This window comes from Myxocyprinus asiaticus, chromosome 31 (genome assembly GCF_019703515.2).
Source record: "Myxocyprinus asiaticus isolate MX2 ecotype Aquarium Trade chromosome 31, UBuf_Myxa_2, whole genome shotgun sequence".
Lineage (NCBI taxonomy): Eukaryota > Metazoa > Chordata > Actinopteri > Cypriniformes > Catostomidae > Myxocyprinus > Myxocyprinus asiaticus.
The window spans coordinates 33470923-33495438 of NC_059374.1; the positions used below are offsets into that span (position 1 = coordinate 33470923).

At 37.5% G+C, this 24516-nt stretch overlaps 1 protein-coding gene and 1 non-coding gene across 3 annotated transcripts in view; one reads left to right on the forward strand and one right to left on the reverse strand.

Moving 5' to 3' along the window:
* The first annotated feature begins 938 nt into the window (after positions 1 to 938).
* Positions 939 to 24516, forward strand: part of LOC127422038 (serine/threonine-protein kinase DCLK1-like) — a 63778-nt gene continuing 40200 nt past the window's right edge. For both annotated transcript variants that reach the window (XM_051665368.1, XM_051665369.1), the window contains exons 1-3: positions 939 to 1266; positions 3140 to 3520; positions 6649 to 6995. In XM_051665368.1, coding sequence (XP_051521328.1) covers positions 3163 to 3520; positions 6649 to 6995 — 705 coding nt within the window. In that variant the 5' untranslated portion in view covers positions 939 to 1266; positions 3140 to 3162. The remainder of the gene's footprint in view (positions 1267 to 3139; positions 3521 to 6648; positions 6996 to 24516) is intronic.
* Positions 19932 to 20005, reverse strand: trnam-cau (transfer RNA methionine (anticodon CAU)). Its single transcript has one exon. It is a non-coding gene; the product is annotated as a tRNA-Met (tRNA).

The window sequence follows — 24516 nt, forward strand, 5'->3', positions numbered from 1 at the left end:
GTGGACCTACAGAGCTGAAATATTCTTTAAAAATATTCGTTTGTATTCAGCAGAAGAAAGAAAGTCATCCACGTCTGGGATGGAATGAGGGTGGGTAAATGATGAGAGAATTGTAATTTTTGGATTAACTATCCCTTTAAATCATTCATTGCTGCTCTCCGCAGGTGAATTTTAATTTAAGTGTAGTACCGCCATCTAGTGATCTCATACTTGTTTGATCTTATTAAAAGCATAATATTTCTGTGTCTCTGTTTTAATGATGCCTGAGCCTCTATTGTATTGTACAGTAGGTCTGCATGTAAATGAACCTTTCTCTGCCATTTTTAAATAGAACTGAGTTATCCTGCAAAAAAGTAATGTTCAATAACAATTGAAGCACTTAAATTAATGAAATGGGAACAGCCGGTCCTGATCTGAGATGGATGTCAACCTCTTTTAAAGAAGGTAATGCAAAATTAACAACATGAAAAGTATCTTTTAATACAAATAGAAAAACATTTCAGTTAACATATAGGCTAGAACTATGCACAAATTAATTTTGTATTAAAAATCATTTTGACTTTTTCCATTGTGGTGGTAAGTCGATTATTATTTGTTGCAGTAAACACATTTCTAATATCGGGCATGTTCATATATCACATTCACTGTCCTCACTGGTGCAATAAAAACAAAATCATGTAGCCTGTGGGTGTGACATCGGATTACGGGAGGAGATCTGGGCAGCACTTGCTATCGTAATTTTATTTGTTTACAAAGGAATTTATTGCGACCACGATATAATCGACAATACAACATATTTTGAATAGATATTTTACTTCTATTGGAGTGTCTCTACTGAACTGAAAACAGCGTTTAACAGTCCCCTCCCTACCCAGGGCGGAACCGCAGCGCAGCATCATTCGTTACTGTACCTGTCTAGGTAGGCAGATTACCAGGATTTGAGACACAGCCCTGGTCGCCCGTCTTCATTCACTGAGACTCCAGGAATACGACAAAGGCAGAGCTTACTGGGGGTTTGCATGAAAATGAGGGCTGGTCCAATGTAAATAAGTGTGAAAGGGCAGACAGACACCGGCTGCAGCCCATCCTCCCTATCCAGCAGAGCTGACAGAGCACTGGGACCAAAGCGCACAAAGAAGTGCCTATGATTCTCTCCTCCTGCTCTTAAAAACCATCATCAGGCAGCATCCTCTGAATCAAATGACAAGCCATTAAATGGTGTGGTTTCATATCGACTCTGGTCATCGGATATATAAACGCGCTCAAGTAAGATGAATATGTTTTTTTCAGCAAGGCACACCATGTGCACCAGAGCACTGTGAGTGCATAAAATATAGGCTGTGGTTATCGCTTTGTAATTGTAAATTGGGTGTGTTTTCTTCATAGTGACACTCATTTGGACGTTTTGAGGATATTAGCTATATCATAATTTTTGTCAATCTTTTTTATGTTTTGGGACATATAGGCTACCATACATTGGACATTTTGCTATAGGCCTGTGAATAGTGATCAAAAGTGTTATATTTAAAACAGAAATCATGCCATTAAATGAGCCCACGTTGTAATGTCACTTTCCGTGTGAACATTGAGACTATTTTATTTTAATAATCTAAGATTAGGCTATTTGTTTTGGTTGGTTCATTTGTCCTTTAATTTGCTTTACCCATTTTCATTTATTTGCTTTATTTTTTTATTTCATCTTGTTCTTGCCATGTAAATAGCATTTAAAACTGATATCTTATTAAAGCATAAAATGCAAATACAAGTGATTTTTAATAACCTGAAATGTAGCATTATGGTTGGAAAGGCCATGCTATATTGTGAATATAGTCATCATTATCTAACTTTGTGTCTTCACCCATGACTATTTTGACAATATGACACAGCCTTAGGTGCCTTATTGATTTTATAAAACATTTACCACATAATAATAAAAAAGACACATGTTTGTTTAAATAAAAAAATACTTAATTTACATACTTTTTTTTTTTTTTTATAAAAGTAAAATAATTAAATGCCCACCTTCCATCAGAAGATATAGTCTCTATGCAACAAAATATGGATCAGGCAGTGCTGCACTATCACAAGCCCTTTTGACATTTAATCATGTGCAGTATGAATTATAGATATCTACATTTAAATTTTAACTAGTTAAAATGCAAATTGTTGATATCAGCAATGGAATTACTACAGTCCTAGTGAAAATGCACATTTTTAACATCAGTAATTAGGTTTGCACAAGTAAAAATGTTAATACTTGATATAAAAAATGATGTCATTACTCCTGGAATTACCAATTCTTGATATCAAAAATGTAATTGCAACTAAATTTTTTATATCTGTAGCCAAATAATTTCACAATGATCTGTTATTCACTCCTGTTCAGAACATCCATCCATCCATCCATCCATCCATCCGTCCAATAATTAATTTCTCAATTGTTGAAATTCCAATTTCACATACCAGCAATGTACTACTTACATTGTAAAACCTATCATTTTTAGTTCAATAATTACATTGTCACTAGCGTAAATAACCTTTTCTGATATCAACAATTGGATAACAACTAGTAAAAAAAAAATTTTTTGGGGGAAATCAGTAACTTTAATTACTCTTTAATTTATTGATATGCAAAATTGTGCATTTTCACTAGTTGTAATTGTTGATATCAGGAATTGATATTTACACTAGTAACAATCAAATGAAAATGCAGTTACAGATATCAGTAATTATGTTTTAGTTGAAATTAAAAAATGTATATCAAGAATTAAAGTATTTAATAGCACAAGAGTATTAACTGATATCAAGAGTAAGCATTTTCTCTAGTAGTAATTCCATTGCTGATATAAAAAAATAGCATTTCAACTAGTGAATACTGAATTGTAGATATCTTTAATTCAAATACTGCATGTGATTAAATGTCAAAAGGGTTTGCGATAGCTGCGCAGTTATACAAATAGTAGCTCAGTGAAGAGGTCCTAAAGTATCTTTGGTTTATCTTGAATAAAGCACTGCTATTGACCATTTAGCATCTAGTACTGGAACTATCAGTTTTATAATTTATATAAATAGATACTGACAATACAAATATCACAACATAGCTCATATATTCATATTTTTTCCACTCAAATGCCCACAGATATACTAGCCATTGGTCTTGAGATGGAGTTGGAGCATTTCGACGAACGGGATAAAGCACAAAGGTACAGCCGTGTGGGTTCACGGGCAAATTGCCTCCCCAGCCCCACGCACAGCGCTCACTGTAGTCTGTACCGAACCCGGACCCTACAGGCTTTAAGCTCAGAGAAGAAAGCCAAGAAGGTTTGGTTCTACCGCAATGGAGACCGCTACTTCAAAGGGATTGTATACGCTATCTCCAACGACAGATTCAGATCTTTTGATGCTCTGCTTGCAGACCTCACACGCTCTCTATCAGATAATGTCAATCTACCCCTGGGGGTGCGGACCATCTATGCCATTGATGGATCCAAGATTACCAGCATGGAGCAGCTGGTGGAAGGTGAGGCTGGGATGTCTACAGGCCCTTGTCTGGTTTATTAAGAACACCAGTATGTTCTGTTTTATAATGCTACATGGCCCTGTGCAGAGGACAGATTAGAACATAATGTGTTGATTTGGTAGTTTGGGTGGTACCTGTTCTCCATATGAGGACACCTTCTTTTAGATGCCTTGATGATGCCTAAACCAATAAATAAACTGAAAAGTAACTAATAAAAGCATTCAGAACTGATATGTCAAGTACATCATATATGATAACATTTAGGATGTAGCTTTAATAAATGTATTACTCATGTTTTGTTGCAATTAACAATCAATTTTATATATGTGGTCCCAAAGACCTCAATGCAGTATGTGTTAAAATAATAGTCATAGTTTAAAATTAACCTTTATTTTCCTCAAAATCTTTCAATATGTTCCTCTGACCCAATCAAAACCCATAAGGCAGACATTACTGAAGCTTTATCCTTGTCTGTTGTATCACAAAGTCACAGACTTTTCAGAAATTTGACTGATATCCAATCTAGAAGAAAATACACACTTTGGAAAGCTACATTTATACAAATCAAAATAAGCAACTGCAATAAATGCACTGCTATACAGTCTACACTATACATCAATCAGAGAATCTTAGCATTCAAACATTCATTGCAAACAGTAATAGCTGAGACCCCAAACAAAACATGAGGGTTATAGTACTAAGCAAGGATCAGTATGTTAGGGCAATTCATGTAGATACCGCCAGCTTTAATTGTCTGGGAGTAGATACCTTGAGAGTTCTGTTATTTTAACGGAAATGGAAGGCAGAATAATTTAAAATGCTTATTAATATTTTACAGATTCTGTGTCTACTCTATACCTCTCCCTTTCACTCAGTGTAGAACAATAAATCAGCCTGCTGCAGCTGAAAGCATTAAATATAAGTGTGCCCTTCAATTGAATTGTATGGTCCCACTTTATATTAGGTGTCTTGAACTACTATGTAACAACAATAAAATACATACAATACAATGTATTTATAGTGTAACTACATATTGTTCTGCAAAATTCTCACAAGATTCACATTTGCTGCTACTGAGTTTGAGCTATGGGTAGGTTTAGGAGTAAGGGTAGGGTTAGGGGTAAGGTTAACAGTGTAACTACAGATTTAATTAAATGCAGGTACTATAAATGTAAGTACAATGCAACAACATGTATATACATAATACGTACAATGTATCAAATGCTTAAGTACTTAGTAGTTAAAGACACCTAATATAAAGTGTATTTTAATGGGGTCATGAAATGCTCTTTTTTTTTTAATATAATTTTATTATCTTCTCTGAGGTCCACTGGTAATGCTATAAAAGTGTTTTGCATTAAAACAGTCATAATTTATGACAATATATGATCATTTTGCACCCTGTCTCTGGCCCTCTGTCTGAATCGCTTGATTTTGGCCTAAGCACCTCCTTAAAACGTCAACGTAATCGGCCACTGTTATGATTGGCTGACATCATGCAGCCCTTCGAATAGAGCCATTTTTGAAACTCAATTGGACGAGAATGAACCAGCTTAACAACATTATAAAACTAAATGTCAGGGTTTACACAACGCACATCCAACACATTGCATTCGAATATATTTAACTGTTCATCTCAAGCCCAACTTTTAACACTCATACCCTGTCTAAACCGGACGCGAGAGTTGCGTCGTGTCAAAAGCAATAGAACCCATTATAATCAATGATGCTGTCTACCATGGAAGCATTTGTTGCGGCGCGGCATGTTGCACTGACAGTAAACAGGTGTCCCGTTCCATTTTGCACCGCACACGATGGCACTACTACTAACAAAAACACAAACGGTTTAGAAAGTTTGTGTTGATGCGCCCGGTGTATACAGCCTCAAGCCGTTGCATTGCGTTGTGTCAATGAACGCGCCTGGTGTAAACAGTGTGTCAGCACCATAAACTATCACATAGTCATGACATATGAAATATTAATGAATGAAACTGTTTACTCATGGTTTTTGCGATCGCGTCCAAGTGTTTTAACTGCCCCATCCTTCAATAACAGTTCCTTTGTAAAGCTTGAATCATATCATGACTGGTCGAACATATAATCCACTCTAAAATACACTGAAGACACATCCATACCCAGTTTGCAGCATCATTCCATCATGTTTTCATACACCAACAAATAAAAATAGCACAGATGGGTGAAAAAATGCAAGGCAGCAGCTGAATGACAGAGCTTCTCCTCTTCAGAGTTGTAACTTGACACCACGTCTTTTAAAGGCAGCCTGAGTTATGTATCAAGCAGTCAAAGACATCTGTCTGTGCGTGTTTATGTAGAAAAACATTTAAATCCAGACAGGCACATGAAGGTGTCCTGTGTAAGTCTACTTAGGATGAATTTCCTATGACACGCCTCATCTCTCTCCTCTTCACCTGTGTGACTGACTGAACCCCAGTAGGCGGGGCCAAGGGTGTAATGACGGAAAATAGGCATTGCATATTCAGATGCATTTGGTCCTTGTGACATCACAAGATCCACGAATTCCAAACAAGCCTTTTTTGCAGTTTGGTTTAAATAAATGCTCTTTTTCTATTGAGGAAGTTTTCAGTTCTGAAACTTACAGTATATTTCTTTATTTCTTATATGTCAGAAGATCAAGGAAAATGTGATTTCTTATGTCATGGCCCCTTTAAATGACTTTGGTTTGAATTTGAATGTGCTGCTTTGTGCATCTCAGTGGAGCGTTTCTATGTAGCACACCCATTCATTCATGCTCATGGCTGCCATGCTTTCAGGGGTAAAATTAATGTAAATGAGTGAGGTGGAAGTGATTTCAATCTCAACCGTGCACTTACTGTGTGGCATCTCTTTCATTACAGTCTATTATTAGGGGCTCATATGCTTACTGACTGTCTTAACTCACATGTGGACAAATTGCTGGATTTCCCTCTGCTTTAGTTTTTCCTCATAGCGATGATACTTGGATTAGAAAGCCAATTATGAAGTGCAAGATGTTCTCTGTTGTGAAATTAATACTTCTGCATACTTTGGCCATGTAATGTATTTTGAAAACTGCATTATATTTTCATCTTCTGGTTATTTCTATAATGTTATTCCATTTTGCGTCACAGGGGAGAGCTATGTGTGTGGCTCAATTGAGCCTTACAAGAAACTGGAATACACCAAGAACGTAAACCCCAACTGGTCAGTCAACCCCAGGACCAGTGCCTCAGCACGAGTGCCCACCTCTCTGGCCAGCGCCAAGACCGGCTCTTTAGAAACCAAGGATAACAAGGATTTCATTCGGCCCAAGCTGGTCACCATAATCCGCAGTGGGGTGAAGCCTCGGAAAGCGGTGCGCATCCTTCTCAACAAGAAAACGGCCCACTCCTTTGAGCAGGTTCTCACGGACATCACTGATGCTATCAAACTTGACTCGGGGGTCGTCAAGAGGCTGTATACAGTGGATGGTAAACTGGTAAGTACAGTGGGCATGTTGTTTAAGTCTGTCCATTTGGTGTTGATAATTCAGTTCCTCTGAAGCCGTGAGCCTGTTTTGTGTATTGTTGGATCCAGCAATAATGATGCCATTGTTTGGTTGAAAGTTGTATTTGGATAGAAAGATCTATGGGCTCAGTGTGGATATTTAATCTGTATTTGATAAGAGACATAGTCTAAACAAATAATATTTACTGACTTCATAAATTAGTGTAAGCCCAGTAATTAATGTCCAGGTTAGGTTAAAAGAGATAGTTCACCCCCCCGCCCCCAAAAACAAATTCTCTCATCATTTACTCACCCTCATGCCATCCCAGATGTGTATGACTTTCTTTCTTCTGCAGAACACAAACAAAGATTTTTAGAAGAATATCTAAGCTCTGTAGGTCCTTACAATGCAAGTGAATGATGACCAGACCTTTGAAGCTCCAAAAATCACATAAAGGGTATGATAGGTATGGGTGAGTAACAGATCAATATTTAAGTCATTTTTTCCCTGCAAATCTTCATTTTCACTTTCAAAATGTGAAAGTCAAAAGTGAAAGTGGAGATTTATTATAAAAAAGGACTTAAATATTTATCTGTTTCTCATCCATACCTATCATATCACTTCAGAATATATGGATTTAACCACTGGAGTCATATGGATTACTTTTACTCTGCTTTTATGTGATTTTTGGAGCTTCAAAAGTCTGGTCACCATTCACTTGCATTGTAAAGACCTACAGAGCTGGGATATTCTTCTAAAAATCTTTGTGTGTGTTCTGCAGAAGAAAGAAAGTCATACACATCTGGTATGGCATGAGGGTCAGTAAATAATGAGAATTTTCAATTTTGAGTGAACTATCCCTTTATGGGTAAAGGCAAGCATTAGAACAATATCACTTTCAGTTGTTAGACTAAGAGTCTTAATTAGCTCTGCTGGGATGGTTTATCTCAAATGCATCAAATGCATCAAAAGCTCAAAGTCATACAAAGTAGGGCTGCTTAAACAGTAAGTAGAATCAAAGGCATTCTCGCCTTTATCTTACGTTAGTTAGGTCAGGCTGTTCTCCTCTGCCATGCAGGACAAATGGAAAGCTGTGTCCTCTCTTTATCCTTGTCCACTTAATGCTGTTTCTGCTCAGTTGTCATTTTGTCAAATTATGTATTTAGAATTGAGTACTGTCTTTGTTTGTGATAGTAAAGGTTTGTGGTTTTGGGAGAAAAATTAGCTGAAAGCTAATTTGAAATCTGGGCCTATAGAAGAATTTCAAACGAGTCAAACAAACACATACTTTGCAAGTCAGATGAGATGCTGCTTTCTCAACAGTCCCCTAGAATAAAATCAATATTTATTTAACTTCCAATTCTTATAAAAAAGAAATCTGCAAGTTTTTACTTTTTTTTTTACAGGTCTTTACACCTGACCGTCGAAATAGAAACAGAGTCTATTACGTGTGGGGAATATGACTTTACTTTGTGGTGGTTATTCCGGCTATTCTTCATTTAACTGACGCTTTGGTCCAAAGCAACTTACAATATGTTTTACTATGGAACAATCCCCTTAAAAGGAATATTTCTGGTTCAATACATGTTAAGCTCTGTCGACAACATTTGTGGCATACTGTTTATTACCACAAATAAATAATATATATATATATATATATATATATATATATATATATATATATATATATATATATATCTATATATATATTGACTCGTCCCTTCTTTTCTTTTCAAAAATCGAGGTTACATTGATTCACTTGCAATGGAAGTGAATGGGGCCAATTTTTGTTGGGTTTAAAGGCAGAAATGTGAAGCTTTTTTATAAAAACCCTTGCATTTATTTTTCTGTTAAAACTCATGTATTATTTAAGTTGTAAAGTTGATTAAATTGTTGGTTTTTTTTACAGTCATTTTAGGATTTTAGGGTTTGTTGACATCACATTGTCATGGCAACGAAGTTGCAAAATTGGCTATAACTTTACACAGAAAAGGTTAGTAAGCAATTGTATCACACTAAAATCATGTTAACGCACATCTTGTTTAAATTTTGTGTCTATACTTTTGAAACAGTTAGTATTTTAACATTTACGGATTGGCCCCATTCACTTCCATTGTAAGTGTCTTATTGTAACCCAGATTTCTGCTTTTTTTAAAGAAAAGGAAGGGAAGTCAAAATAAATTTGTGTGGTAATCAATATTATGCCACAAATGCTGTTGACTGAGCTTAACGTTTTATTGAACCTGGAATATTCCTTTAAGCAACCTGAGGTTGAGTGCATTATTCAGAGGCACATTGGTCTCTTTTCTGCGGTTTGAACCTGTGACCTTTGGGTTACAAACTTTAACTTTAACCACTGTAGCTACACCATCCCATTTTAGTACTTTCAGTATTTCCCTGTTTAATGTTGCTGCTTATCTTGCTGTAGTATGATTTTTTTATAAATGTTTTGTGTATAGAAAAAGAGAGAAATGTGGATATCATGATGAAGGAAACGGAGATCAGGCAGAGGGAGGCAGCCATATGGTTGGAAGCTGGTTGGGTATGGTGACCTTTTTTTATCTCCACAGGAGCAGACTGATGAAGTGACAAGCTGTCACCAGAGGGCCTTAAACTCTTTGGCCTTCAGTGGCATTTCCCTCTGTTTACACCCATTACAGACACAAGTGCTTGACCAAGCTCATCTCCAATACATAACCATTATCTTTCATCTCAGTAGTGAAGATGAGTATGCAAGGGTGTCTTAGAGACCAGAGTAATACATTCAAATTCTTTGTGAAAATTTTTTCTAGTAGTAGTATATTTTGTGTCTGAGAAAGATAATTTCATTGATAAAACCCCACTGTGGTGATACTGCAAACTTTAAATGTATTCTTTATTATATATATATATATATATATATATATATATATATATATATATATATATATATATATATATATAAAATGAGGTTATAACATTTTTCATTTTTTTTTCTTCCATATTAGAGGTGGGTGGTATGATGAAAAGCAACAGCATAGGATATATTACAACATATAGTAGTTATATTAGCAGGAAATTAAACTTGGCCTTTATAATAAATAACCATAAGGGATGCCCTATTTTGGATAATTCACTGAATTAAATATTGAATGTTTTTATTAGTTGCTTTTCAGTTTATTTATTGATTTAGGCATCATCAAGGCATCTAAAAGTTCCAGCTTGGAAATATCACACTTACCCATCCCTGGTATGTATATGCCATTCCTCATCTTCTTGATTCCTTTTTTTCCTAAACCTCTGTTGGTTTCTATGGCAATCTGGTTGGGGGGGGGGGGGGGTTACTTAGCAACAACATCTGTGGCAGGAGGGGTGCAGTAGTAGATGTTACAGGCCTGGGTTGGGATGACGGATGCAAAGGATTGCAATGAAACAGGCCACTCACATGAGACATTATGCATGGCTGTTTATTTTATGTTATAGAAACATTTACTACATGCCTCAGAATATTGTTATAGTGTGTGATGGCGTGCCACGAGATTTGATTTCTGGATCGATTCATTTTGTTCCTTCTGCATTTTCAGAATAATGCTTTGCAGTAGTTCTGCAGATTTTATCTCACGAAAACACTCAATGCTTCGCATTTCCACACTCAAACATAAAAGTTGAGGAAAAGCCTGCATCAAATCCCAGATAGCAAGATGACGTTGATACAATGTTGATTTTTCATCATTTATGTTGAGATCGAAATATCAATGTTGTTTCAACAAATGTGATGTAGAATCAACATCAGAATCAAACACTGATTCAGTGATGTTAACATAATTTATTTATTTTATTTTTTTAATTTCAAAGGCATTTCAAAATGAACTCTAATGCATGATGTTGAACCAGAATCAAATTGTAACATTAATTCAATGCTATTAATGTTGACGCATCAACGTTGACTTAACATTGCTTTAATGCTTGTTTGCTATCTGGGCTACTTTTATCCAAAGCATCTTGCTACAACACAAGACCCTATGGAGAAAGTAATATTGAGATATCTTCATATTGTTCTGAAGATCATTGCACCTTCGAGGAACAGTGAGTGTGAAAGCACCTAGTATGAGGGACATTGCATTGTACTCCCATTAACAATTGCTGTAACTTGGCTTTAGCCATCACTTCTGGTACTTATCTATTTTTCTGAGAGGAAGTTTATTCATAGGCTGAAGCGATGCAAGCTTTGAAAGGTATTAGAAGGTTGTAATTACTAGATATCTGTTGACAAGCATTTATTAGCAGCAGTCCCTGTTATGATTAGACAGGCCACTCTTGAGCTTTTGGTTTAAGTGCTCCAGATGAGACCTGACAAATTTATAATTCTCCAGCCTGATGGAATCATTATGGGATGGGTTTCCGTTGTTCATGGTAAATCTCAGGTTAAGCTTACTGAACCAAGTTAAAGGTGTTGCCCACCTACACACTTCTTGGAAATAAGCTTATCATTTGGTTAAACCATAAGAACAAGGGTTTCATGTCCATTGTCAACCTAGTCTCATAGAATGAATGTTACTAAAACACATTTTTTGCCAACTGAGTTTTACGTGCCACTTTCTACATTATTTGACATTTCCTGGTGAAATTAACACTAGAGGCGCTACAACTGTGTTTTATTCACTTTCACACAAATCACGGGTGCTATGGCTGTTTACATTTATTTTTTGCTCTATTACTCACTCCCTGCTATGTTATTATATCAAAACGCTTTTACTCTAGCAGATCATTTGAAAAACAATATACATTTTTAATGCTTGTATTACAGACCCACCTACATTTACACACTTATTCCATTGTGATTAACTTCTGCTCTAGCTCACCTGATAGAGTGTTAGAATTTGAACTCGGAAACCGAGCTTTTAAAACAATATCTTTAAGGTTTATGCACTGGTTAAGTGTAAGGATGTCTGTTTTGTTCACCTCTCATTTATCTTTTTGAACACTGTTGGTTAGGTTTAGGCAGGGGTGTGTCCAGGATTTTTTGCCAGGGTTGGCAAAGGGGTGTTTGTTAAGTTCACCTGAAGGGGGAGGGGGTTGTTGTCTTAGGGAGGATTCCATCTGACCGGGGGAGGTCAGGGAGGGGTGTTGTATTAAGGGGGGTTTGTCTACTGAGGCAGAACACTGTGTACTGTCAGACATGGTTGGAACAGTGTTATGGACCATGTGCGACACGGACAGGTTAAGCCATTGCGCACTGGTCTCCAGGACGCGAGCGGGGTCTGAGTTGGGGTGGCAAGTGCTTGTTTCTGCCACCCTGTGCCACCCTTCTCGCTCCACCCCTGGGTTTAGGTTAAAGTTTACTCATTAAAACATCCATCTAATATTTACCTTAAAAACCTCATCTGATTACAACATCATTTCACTCGCTTTAGGCACCCTACGCTGGACATTTCACTGGGAAACTGCAGCCAAACGTGTAATGAAGCACATAATTTTGGTTTGCAAAAATGTTGCCACTGACACGTACATTTCATGAGATCAGGCTGCCATTGTCATACTGTAGTCATAGGGGCCGTTCAGATCAAATGCGTTCTTTCGCTAAAAAAAGCTCAACGAATATAACAGAACGCAAATGTCTTGAGAGCCATTTTTTAGAGTTGAAGTTCTATATTACTACACACAGCACCTAAAAAATACAGTGCTCCTGTGCAAGACACTGATAAACGCAAGTTCAAAGACATCCGTCTGGACTTTTTGAGTGCTTGTTTATATAAAAATGCTTCATGTGAATGGTCCAGCAGTGCTTACCTAACAGAAGGGTGAAAAGAAAAATGACTCTTTGAAATATTTAAATATAATTGTTAATATAAACTACTGCTTTCGTTCAAATTCGTCATCTTTCATCTCAGTTGAGCAGCACAGACAGTTATTCATTCATTCGCTTTGGCGCCACCTTCAGGTATAAGCACTTTGTTATGCTTTCTCTGATTCAAAGCATTTTTGCTTTGAACAACTCTGAATGTTCATTCAAATCACGGCCACTACATATAGCCAAGGTAAGCATGCTTACCAAAATGAGTAAGCCAATCAGAAGCTCCTTCCTTCAGTCACGCTATTAGATTTGAGTTTTGTGTCAACACATTCAAGTTCACGTAACTAATGCATTATTAAGTGCTAAAATTGATATCTGAGTGTAAGCATCGAAGACCTACGTGGATTTGGCAAAATTAATTTAAATTAAAAATCGAGAAAGAGGGGCTATCGAAACTTCAACAAGCGGGTGACTTTTACAACAAAGTGATGGAGATGTTCATTCGCAAGGAGAGATGCATGGATTATGTTCAAGTAAAGGCAAGTTAATATATTTATTACAAATCGGTGTTATTGATACTAGATCATAGATTCTAGGTAGGTCATTGTTTCTGGTTAGTCTGAGGATATAAATTGGTGAGCTGGAAATCATGTCCTTGTGTTATGTCCAGGGTCGGCTCTACGTCACTGAAACAGAAGAAGCGGTCTGCCCATGGAAAAAGCTTTACCTGCTGAAAGCCAAACGTGGTGAAATACAGTAAAATACAGCACCTACAGTACAGGACAAGTTAATCAAATCACAAAATAAAATGTGCCCAGTGACATATACATGCACTGCTGTCCATTTGCGGTTTTACATGGTTTATTGCAGTCTTTAAGTATTTGAACTTGAACCATTTCTCGCTGCCTGGCAACATTCACAGTAGGCTAACAGCAGGCAGTCCTGTGATAACAGTAGTAAAGTTTTGTACTATATTGGTGGTCCTTCACAGGCAGTGGCGGATTTAGGCATGGGCAACATGGGCATGGACATCTTGTGGGGGAGCGGCACAGGGCTTCAACAACTTGTGGGGGGGGGGGATTTGCTGAAGCGGGTTTCGACCAGGGCGCCATACAAGCTAGAACCACTACTGGTTTCACGTGAATTGAAAGTGCACGTTCAGTCCACAACACGCAGCCTCCGTCCGTAACCATAGCAATAGCCAGTAACCAGCCAGACACAAGTGCAAGAAATCTTCACTTTTAGGCTTACAATGAAAAACTCCTTATTAATTTATATATCACATACAGTATATAGTATTTTTGCAATGCGTAAATAAAACATTTCTTGTCTTAAATTAACCGTGCCATTTTTAATCGCTGTTAATGGCGAAAACATATAATGACGAAATCCCTAAACAGCTCCAGTCATTTTAGTCATGTTACAGTAGCTACAGTTATGGTAAAGTGAATGTGTGCACCCCTAGAAATTTCAAATGCCCCCCCTAAGTAATTCATCCTGGCGCCAACACTGGTTATGTCTGTTTTATAGTTTTAACGTTAGGGCGCAGTGTCTGTTTAAAAATATATATGTAGACTGTTTCTATGTTATATTTGCCTTGTGCATTCAGGTTAAGATTATTGTCTTTGGTGGTAAGATTCGTTAATTGCTGCTGTCCATTCCATTGGTTCTGAACTGTGGGAAGAGTGACGTGTGAGACCTATGATGTTGAAACATATAGCCTGCTAGTAACTGGCAGTATTTTTTGTTTTTTTTTTGTATGTCAAAACAAGCTCTGCTGGCAGTATGGTTCATTGTATGATTTAATGGACATAAACATGCTCGGCTTAATATATGACAATCTTTAATTTGTGTGATATGAGCAATATTACTGTCCTGAATTTAAAACAATTTGGTCATGAAGTTCACCACTGTGACATAATTGTTTCCATTGACTGGTGGGTTCTAAGACAACAATTTACGTCTATAACATTTCCACAACATTACTCTCACCCGTATAATGTGTTTTGGGCACATCCTTTAATTATGTGTATTAAAAAATGTTGATGCTTGCCCAGTCTCAAAGTCCACGGCATGTGCCTGGAATGGTCCTTTAATCTTTAGTGGCATAGTTCAAATCATTTGTTTAAATATAGTATTTACTGAAATAATTTAATTTTCCACTATCCTCTTTCATCCAAAGCAATGGAGGGCCAAGCCAGGGGACTTCTTAAAAAAAATTCCTGAATTGTAAACAAAAATCTCTGTTATATGGTAGAGCACAGTAGCTGCCCACTTTTCCAGCAACCTGGGTTTACCGATGTATATTTTCCAATGTCTGCACAACAAATTTTATGAACAGTTTGGGGGCATGTAATGGTCCTTCGTTCAAAAAGGTTTGAGAAACCCTGCTCTATAGAAATGACAAAAAATTCTCAGTAATGTGTATCATCTTGTATTTCCATACAGCAGATTTAAGTTAAGAATAATCTGCCAGCAATGAAGTGACATTTTATACGTACTTTGCACAATGAACTGATCCCTAGGTATAATCCACCATTCTTCACAGTCTTTTTTGGTGGTGGCACTGGCTCATTCATGTAGGATTATTCTTATCATGTGAGACAGCTTGAGGATAGACAGACAGACATTTCCCCTCTAATTCCCCCTGGGTGGCATGTGTCTCCTGTAGTGTGTGCCATAAATATTAGCTTAAAGGCAGAAAGAGCTCTTTCATTCACATATTAGCTTCCACAGTGATGTGATTTTTACAGGCGTCATGCTTATAAGGGGCCAGCGTAGGATGGGAATAATGTTTTTGTCTGGGTTTCAGTTTAAGCATCTCTGACCGAGAGGGGTTGAATAAAGGTTTTGCCCACGGGACATCCCTCTAAGAGTGCCAGAACCGTGTAATAGTGTTGGCTGGGTTGCGTAAAGTCAACAGCCCTTGAATCAGCACATGTATGTGAGTTCAAGCCGTTGGCACTAGGTTTTTTTCCACCCTGTTATTTGTTTGCACTTTTAAATGTTTTCATGAATTATTTGCTTATTGCCTTTCGACTGGAGGCAGATGTTTCATTTGCTGATTCCTGAATGACCTCATTATGTTATAAATCTCTGAACTTGAAGAGTTCTAGAATTGTCTGCCTTTCATATTAGATTCCCACTGGGTTTCTAAAATCTAATTATTGAAAGTGATAGACTTTGAATTCACATTGAGCCATATGAAAAGGCGGTTCATGGATCTACACCAGTCAGCCACAGCATTAAAACCATCAGCCTAATATTGTGTAGGTCCCCCTCGTGCCACCAAAACAGCGCCAATCCACATTCCCAGGAGATCAACAGTTATAGGACTACTCAAACCAGCCCATCTGGCACCACCAATCATGCCACGATCCAGATCACTGAGATCTTATTTCCTCCATTCTGATGGTTGATGTGAACATTAACTGAAGCTCCTGACCCATATCTGAATGATTTTATGCACTGCACTGCTGCCACACGATTGGCTGATTAGATAATCGCATGGATGATTGTTGGTGCTAAAAGGGCTGGTTTGAGTATTTCTGTAACTGCTGATCTCCTGGGATTTTCACACACAACAGTCTCTATAATTTACTCCGAATGGTGACAAAAACAAAAAACATCCAGTGAGTGTCAGTTCTGCAGATGGAAACGCCTTGTTGATAAGAGAGGTCAACAGAGAATGGTCAGACTAGTTCGAACTGACAAAGTCTACGGTAACTCAGATAACCGCTCTGTACATTTGTGGTGAGAAGAATACCATCTTAGAATGCTATTCTGAGATGCGGGTTGGCGCTGTTTTGGCGGCACGAGGGGGACCTACACAATATTAGGCAGGTGGTTTTAATGTTGTGGCTGATCGGTGTAATTCATTGTATCCCTCCTGCTTTAATAAAGAAGTAAATTATCACATTGAAGTTTAAAGAGCAAACACATCTGGTTGTCTCATTCATTTTCGAATTGTGTTGTATATGTATGCCCATAAAGATAGGGTTACCTTAATTATGTTTAAAATAGCCTGTCATGCTTTAACACTTGAAAGGGAGAAATTTGATAATAGGGAGCCTAATATGGTGTGCCTCCTCAAACATTTAAAGCAGGCCACTCATTTTGTCTTGTTTAAAGTTGCCACGTGTAATTTCTGCATTTACAAATCAATTTGCAAAAATAAGGATGGTTTTCATACAGGTTTCCCCAAACACTCCTCTCATCTCTCATTGGACATACAATTAGATAGTCCCACCCAAAAGTCACGCCATTGGCTGAGTCAATATTGATGTGTAGGGATGCTCAAACAAATGGAGCAATATTTTGATGGTACCACAGAGCTATAGTGTTATACTTTTCAGGGAAATCAACCTACATATGGCTTATTTTAAGTTGTCTGTGCATATTAAACTAGGATAGAATGAATTTTATTATGGGATAATGACATACTTCACCTTTAAATATTTTAGTCAGATTTTGTAAACAACTGAAGACTGAATCAAATTAGTTTTCTGTCTTAAGTGCCTTTAACATATTTAATGAGATAAAGAAACCAGATAATTGAGTGCCCTTTGAATCCCAGTCTTTGCTTTGATACTGAAGCATAGTTCACAAATATGGCTTTGATTTACAGTATAACAACTAGACTTTGTTTTAGTATTATTGATATTAAAGTCTTTGGATTCATTGATGCAGCTAAAACAAGCAGTCTTTTGCAGTTTGCATAATATAAATGTTTGTGCCAGATTCCTACAACGCAAACCTTATCAATGTCCAAATGAGTCACTGCATTAATTTAATAAATAACCAAGCACCTTATGTGTATTAAGTGTTTAATACTGCAATGGCATCTTGTTTAAATGTTGTCAGAACTTGGACCAAAGAAAACCTTTGTAAAAATGGTCCAGTGGCTCAACTGGTAGAATGTCATGCTAGCAATGCCACGCATCAAACAAACTGATAAAAAAGGTATACTTTGATTGTACAAGTCACTTTGGATAAAGCTGTCTTCAGAATGCATAAGTGTAAGTGTGCAGACTGTCCTGAAATCTGTGATGTGTGTGTTTGTGTGTGTAATGGGGCCGCTTGTCACTGCAATACGCTGACTTGCATTTATGGAGCTAGTCATTACTCATTTTCTGCCACTGCTAGACTTATGTAATGCTCCTCTGTAGACAGTTCCATTTCCTTATAAAAGGTCACCCCTTGCCATCAGTTTGAAACATGTAGAGTCCATCCATTTTAAACCGCTCTTTCATTTCAAACAGACATTCATTATCAAACACAGAAATATGGCTGAAACAAAAGGAACAGGCAGAATCATCATCAAGAGTTGTTTTATTTTTCACATTTTTTCCTATTCCAAAGGATTTTGTTGAGGAATATTTTTTTTTTTTTGCGAAACTATTGTATGCCAACCCAAAGGTTTTGTTGCCACTGGCATGGATTTTAAGATGCTTTAGGTGGCATATTTGCTTGTGATTAAACAGTTGTTTGCAAAGTGCTTATTGATTTTCTAGTGGCATTCTTACACATTCTGATAACTTAACAAAATACTTTAGGTCTAACAGAAAAGCAAATGCCTCGACTGTCGCACCACCTGCAGGATTTTAAACTTCCTTTTGTAATGACTTTCCATTTCTTCTGAGTGGCTGAGATAATGCTATCCAGCTGAAACAGTCCATGTCAGCTATAATGGAGCATCCTTACTTGAAAAACTTCTTATTAATAAAAAACAAATCCACCAGGATTCTTTTACCCAACACAGGAATGAGGGAATAGTTTCATTGTGAAGATTGTGAAGAGCATACATTCTGCAAACAATGCAAACATTACTTGTTGATATTTAGCAGTAGATTTTGATTTCTTCTATCTTTAAAAATTCTTTGTGGGAATACATTTTTATTGCTCAGAGGTTGCTCTTTCATTGCTCAGGATACTTTAATTTAGGTATCAACTTTGTTCCTCAGGAAAAGTAATAATAGAGAGAAATTGTAGTCAAAGTTATAGAACTATAAAATAGATGTAGGTAGTAATTTAACAGTGCAGATAATTTGGAGCAATTTGGTGAGAAATGTTTAGTTCATATTTCAGAATCAGAATGAGCTTTATTGCCAAGTGTTCTCACGTACACAAGGAATTTTTTGGGTGATAGGAGAAACAAATGCACACAGAATATTACAGTCAGACACAGAATATAAAACAAGGTTAGAGTATAAATAGACATACAAATAACAGGACATATAACATAGAATGGCGTATGTACAGCGTAGGATGTGCAAGTGGTAATGTGCAAGGTAGGGGTATGTACAGTTATTGAATTAAATATGTGAATTTACATATGTACATGAGATATTTATTTACATTATTATGGGGGAGTCCTGAAGGCATTTTTATTGTTCATGTTGAAAATGGCCTGAGGGTAAAAACTGTGCTTGTGCCTGGATGTCCTGGTGCTCAGTACTCTGAGTGGCCAGGGTTTGTGGGGTCCAGAGTTATTCTACCTGCACGTTTCCTCAATCTGGAGACGTACGGGTCTTGGTGGGCAGGGGGGCACCAATAATCCTCTCAGCAGTCCTGATTGTCCATTGTAGTTTCCTTCTGTCTGATTTGGTGTTGACAGTTATAGATGTACACAGGTCAGACTCAATGATGGCCGAGTATAACTGTATCAGCAGCTCCTGTGGCAGGTTGAACTTCCTCAGCTGGCAAAGGAAGTACAACCTCTGCTGAGCCTTCTTCACAATGGAGTCTATGTGGGTGTCCCACTTCAGGTCCTGAGAGATGGTAGAGCAGAGGAACCTGAATGACTCCACTGCTGCCACAGTGCTGTTCAGGATGGTGAGCGGGGGGATTTCTCCTGAAGTCCACTATCATCTCCACTGTTTATAATTATAATTAATTTTATTTATTTATCACAAATTATACATTTGTACATATATAGTGAAATTCTTTTTTTTTTTTTTCACATATCCCAGCTAAGCTGGGGTCAGAGTGCAGGGTCAGCCATGATATGGCGCTCCTGGAGCAGATAGGGTCAAGGGCCTTGCTCAAGGGCCCAACAGTGGCATCTTGGCAGTGCTGGGGCTTGAACCCCTGACCTTCTGATCAGTTACCCAGAGCCTTAACCACTGAGCCACCACTGCCCAATAGCATTGCTCTGCCCCGTGTGAGGCTCAAACTCACGACCTTCAGATTATGAGATTGACGCGCTGCCTAACTGTGCCAACGAGGCACGCTGCCGCTGTTTTGAGCGTGTTCAGCTCAAGGTTGTTGTGATCGCACCAGACAGCCAGCTGTTCAACATCCTGTCTACTGTATCTTACTTTTTATCTGAAAACTTCTGAAATTCTATATGAGACTCCTAATGAGATTGCTGAAGTCATTTTTTTTATTTTTTATTTTTATTTTTTTTTCAGGAGAATAGTCTAAGAAGCAGAAGTCTCAATTTGCTCTCTATTTAATGTCCTTGCTGTCAAGGAGAAACAATAGAAATATATAAGAGATCCCATTTTTTTATTGTTCTTTCTTATGAAAAAACATTAGACATTTCTTTTAAATGCATGTCTTGTATTTGATTACTACTGAATAATCCCATTGATTTAAACTCCCCTCACTAATATTTTATACGTTCATCAATCCGTACCATACAGATTTAGCACCAAAGTCAACTCCATGTGTTTGCAACCTGTGTTTAACAGGCCTTGGATGACATCATTGAGCACAGACTGCCTGTGTTTGGCTCTGAGTGTTAACAGTGGGAGTCTGTCCAGATCAATCACTGACTCTGTGCTGAGAGGAAATCAATACTCCCCCTGCCCCACTATCTTTCTATGTTTGGTTTTTATTTCCACAATGATTGAAACTATATTGCATATGCAGGTCTGGTTTGTTTTTATGGAGGGATATTGTGAAATATTCCATAACACATTTTGAAATTCAAACAAGAATATGTGCTATGCTTTGTGGCACATGATAATTTGTGTGGGTGTTGTGTGTGGGCACATACAGTGTAGCAGATGTAGGTGAGACCTCAACTGACGTTGTGTTATGTGTGTTACTGTTATGGAGTGGCTTTTCACTTAGGGCAGAATGGACTATAACATGGTGATTGGTGAAATACAGGGCTGTAACCACCAATATCAGAATAGTGGTTGACTGATATGTAGTTTTCAATAGTTGATTCCTAAAGCTGAAGTGTGTCATTTTTTCAGTGTTCTTGTAGCTCAGCTTAATATGCATTCAACTGTAAGTAAGCCATATTTAAGTTAAACTAAATGTGTAACATTATCAAAACATTCCTCTGTTTGTTTAAGCTGCCCATCCACACCGACACAGCAACATTGGCTCGACTAATGGTATGGGATTGGGGTGGAACTTTCTGTTTCACCAATGAAAATATTTGAACAATTCCAGTGCTGTTGACACTAGTGGCACAGAAATGACTTACTTCAGCTTTAAAGTAATGTTCCAGGTTCAATACATGTTAAGCTCAGTTGACAGCATTTGTGGCATAAAATCAATTACCACAGAAAATAATTAAGGCTCATCCCTCTATTATTTTGAAAAAGCAAAAATATTGGTTACATTAAGGCACTTACAGTGGAGGTAAGTGAGGTCAATCCATAAACATTAAAATACACATGTTTTAAAAGTATATCCACAAGACATAAACATTATACATGATAAAACTGCTTTCAAGGATTTCAGGGTTTACTGGTGTTACATCGGCCATGACAACAAAGTTGTAATATTGGATTACAACTTTACACAGATGAGGTTAGTAAGTGAATTTATCACACTAAAGTCACGTTAACACAGATAATGTTTAGTCGTGTGGCTTTACTTTTGAAAAGTGTATAATTTAACATATAAGGACTGGCCCCATTCACTTCTATTGTAAGTACCTTAATGTAACCACAATTTTACCTTTTGTTGAAATTATTTTTTGTGGTAATCAGCATTATGCCACAAATGCTGTTAATTGAGCTTAACTTGTATTGAACCCAGAATATTCCTTTAAAGCTAGGGTGTGTAATCCAGAGAGGCTAGCAGTTAGCAAGCTAGCTTTGAAAGCATAGAGCCCACCCTCACTTCAGAGGTGTCTCCAAAGCCACGCCTTCTCTGTCATACAATGTTAATTCTGCTTTTAGCATGCTCTTGATCCAGACATTTTTTCATTGTAGAAGTTTCTAAGACGGTCTTTCTTTTCTTGTTTCCTTTTACTGGTGGTTCAGGAGGAACATAAGGTAGCTGCGGTTCGCCTTCCATTCTCGTGCTCACTCTGCACAGCGTCAAGGAACCCGCACTGATGACGTGTGATTGTCTGTGCGAAACAAGTTGCGAGGCGGTATGCAAATATAGATTGACAGACAGGAAGGACATCCTATCATTACATTTGGACTGAATGCAATGATTGGTCGATCATTTTTTAGTCCTGTCCCTTCCACAGAAGATATATCTTTTTTTTTTTTTTTTTTTTTTTTTTTTACGTTTAGACCACCTAAATTATTGATTGCTATCAGGATGTGAAGAGACTTTCAACCAGTATAACAAAAACATTTTCTGGAAAAGATTGCACACCTTAGCTTTAAATCCAGTCAGTTCATTCAGACATACAGGTGCATCTCAATAAATTAGAATGTCGTGGAAAAGTTCATTTATTTCAGTAATTCAACTCAAATTGTGAAACTCGTGTATTAAATAAATTCAGTGCACACAGACTGAAGTAGTTTAAGTCTTTAGTTCTTTTAATTGTGATGATTTTGGCTCACATTTAACAAAAACCCACCAATTCACTATCTCAAAAAATTAGAATACATCATAAGACCAATAAAAAAAACATTTATAGTGAATTGTTGGCCTTCTGGAAAGTATGTTCATTTACTGTATATGTACTCAGTACTTGGTAGGGGCTCCTTTTGCTTTAATTACTGCCTCAATTCGGCATGGCATGGAGGTGATCAGTTTGTGGCACTGCTGAGGTGGTATGGAAGCCCAGGTTTCTTTGACAGTGGCCTTCAGCTCATCTGCATTTTTTGGTCTCTTGTTTCTCATTTTCCTCTTGACAATACCCCATAGATTCTCTATGGGATTCAGGTCTGGTGAGTTTGCTGGCCAGTCAAGCACACCAACACCATGGTCATTTAACCAACTTTTAGTGCTTTTGGCAGTGTGGGCAGGTGCCAAATCCTGCTGGAAAATGAAATCAGCATCTTTAAAAAGCTGGTCAGCAGAAGGAAGCATGAAGTGCTCCAACATTTCTTGGTAAACGGGTGCAGTGACTTTGGTTTTCAAAAAACACAATGGACCAACACCAGCAGATGACATTGCACCCCAAATCATCACAGACTGTGGAAACTTAACACTGGACTTCAAGCAACTTGGGCTATGAGCTTCTCCACCCTTCCTCCAGACTCTAGGACCTTGGTTTCCAAATGAAATACAAAACTTGCTCTCATCTGAAAAGAGGACTTTGGAACACTGGGCAACAGTCCAGTTCTTCTTCTCCTTAGCCCAGGTAAGACGCCTCTGACGTTGTCTGTGGTTCAGGAGTGGAATACGACAACTGTAGCCAAATTCCTTGACACGTCTGTGTGTGGTGGCTCTTGATGCCTTGACCCCAGCCTCAGTCCATTCCTTGTGAAGTTGAATTCTTGAATCGATTTTGCTGGACAATCATAAGGCTGCGGTTCTCTCGGTTGGTTGTGCATCTTTTTCTTCCACACTTTTTCCTTCCACTCAACTTTCTGTTAACATGCTTGGATACAGCACTCTGTGAACAGCCAGCTTCTTTGGCAATGAATGTTTGTGGCTTACCCTCCTTGTGAAGGGTGTCATTGATTGTCTTCTGGACAACTGTCAGATCAGCAGTCTTCCCCATGATTGTGTAGCCTAGTGAACCAAACTGAGAGACCATTTTGAAGGCTCAGGAAACCTTTGCAGGTGTTTTGAGTTGATTAGCTGATTGGCATGTCAAAATATTCTAATTTTTTGAGATAGTGAATTGGTGGGTTTTTGTTAAATGTGAGCCAAAATCATCACAATTAAAAGAACCAAAGACTTAAACTACTTCAGTCCGTGTGCATTGAATTTATTTAATACATGAGTTTCACAATTTGAGTTGAATTACTGAAATAAATGAACTTTTCCACAACATTCTAATTTATTGAGATGCACCTGTAATGGCTAGTCTCCGGACATCTGTTTCCAGTCATGCAAGCACAGCACTTCTTTACTTGAAAAGGGAAAGACAGAAATCTCTGAATCTGTTGATTCATATTACGTTCCTATAACTTATATCAAATCAGCATTCAAATTTGACTACAGTTAACAACTATTTATACCATGATCAATGAAAATATGTTAATGTTTTACATTGCCACCGCCCCCACCCCCCAGTGTTCAAGCCAAATCTATGCCCTTGGATGTGAGACTTCAATGGACTGTCAAGAGGACTGGACTATTATGTGGTGTTATGTAAAAAATGTTATTTTTAGACCTGATCACACCCCTTTAAAGGGATAGTTCACCCAAAAATATAAATTCTCTCATCATTTACTAACCCTCATGCCATCCCTGATGTGGATGGCTTTCTTTATTCTGCAGAACACAAAGGTTTATAGAAGAATATTTCAGCTATGTTGGTCCTTTCAATGCAAGTGAATTGTGACCAGAAATCTGAAGGTTCAAAAAGCAGATAAAAGCATTATAAAAGTAATCCATAAAACTCAGTTGGTTTAATCC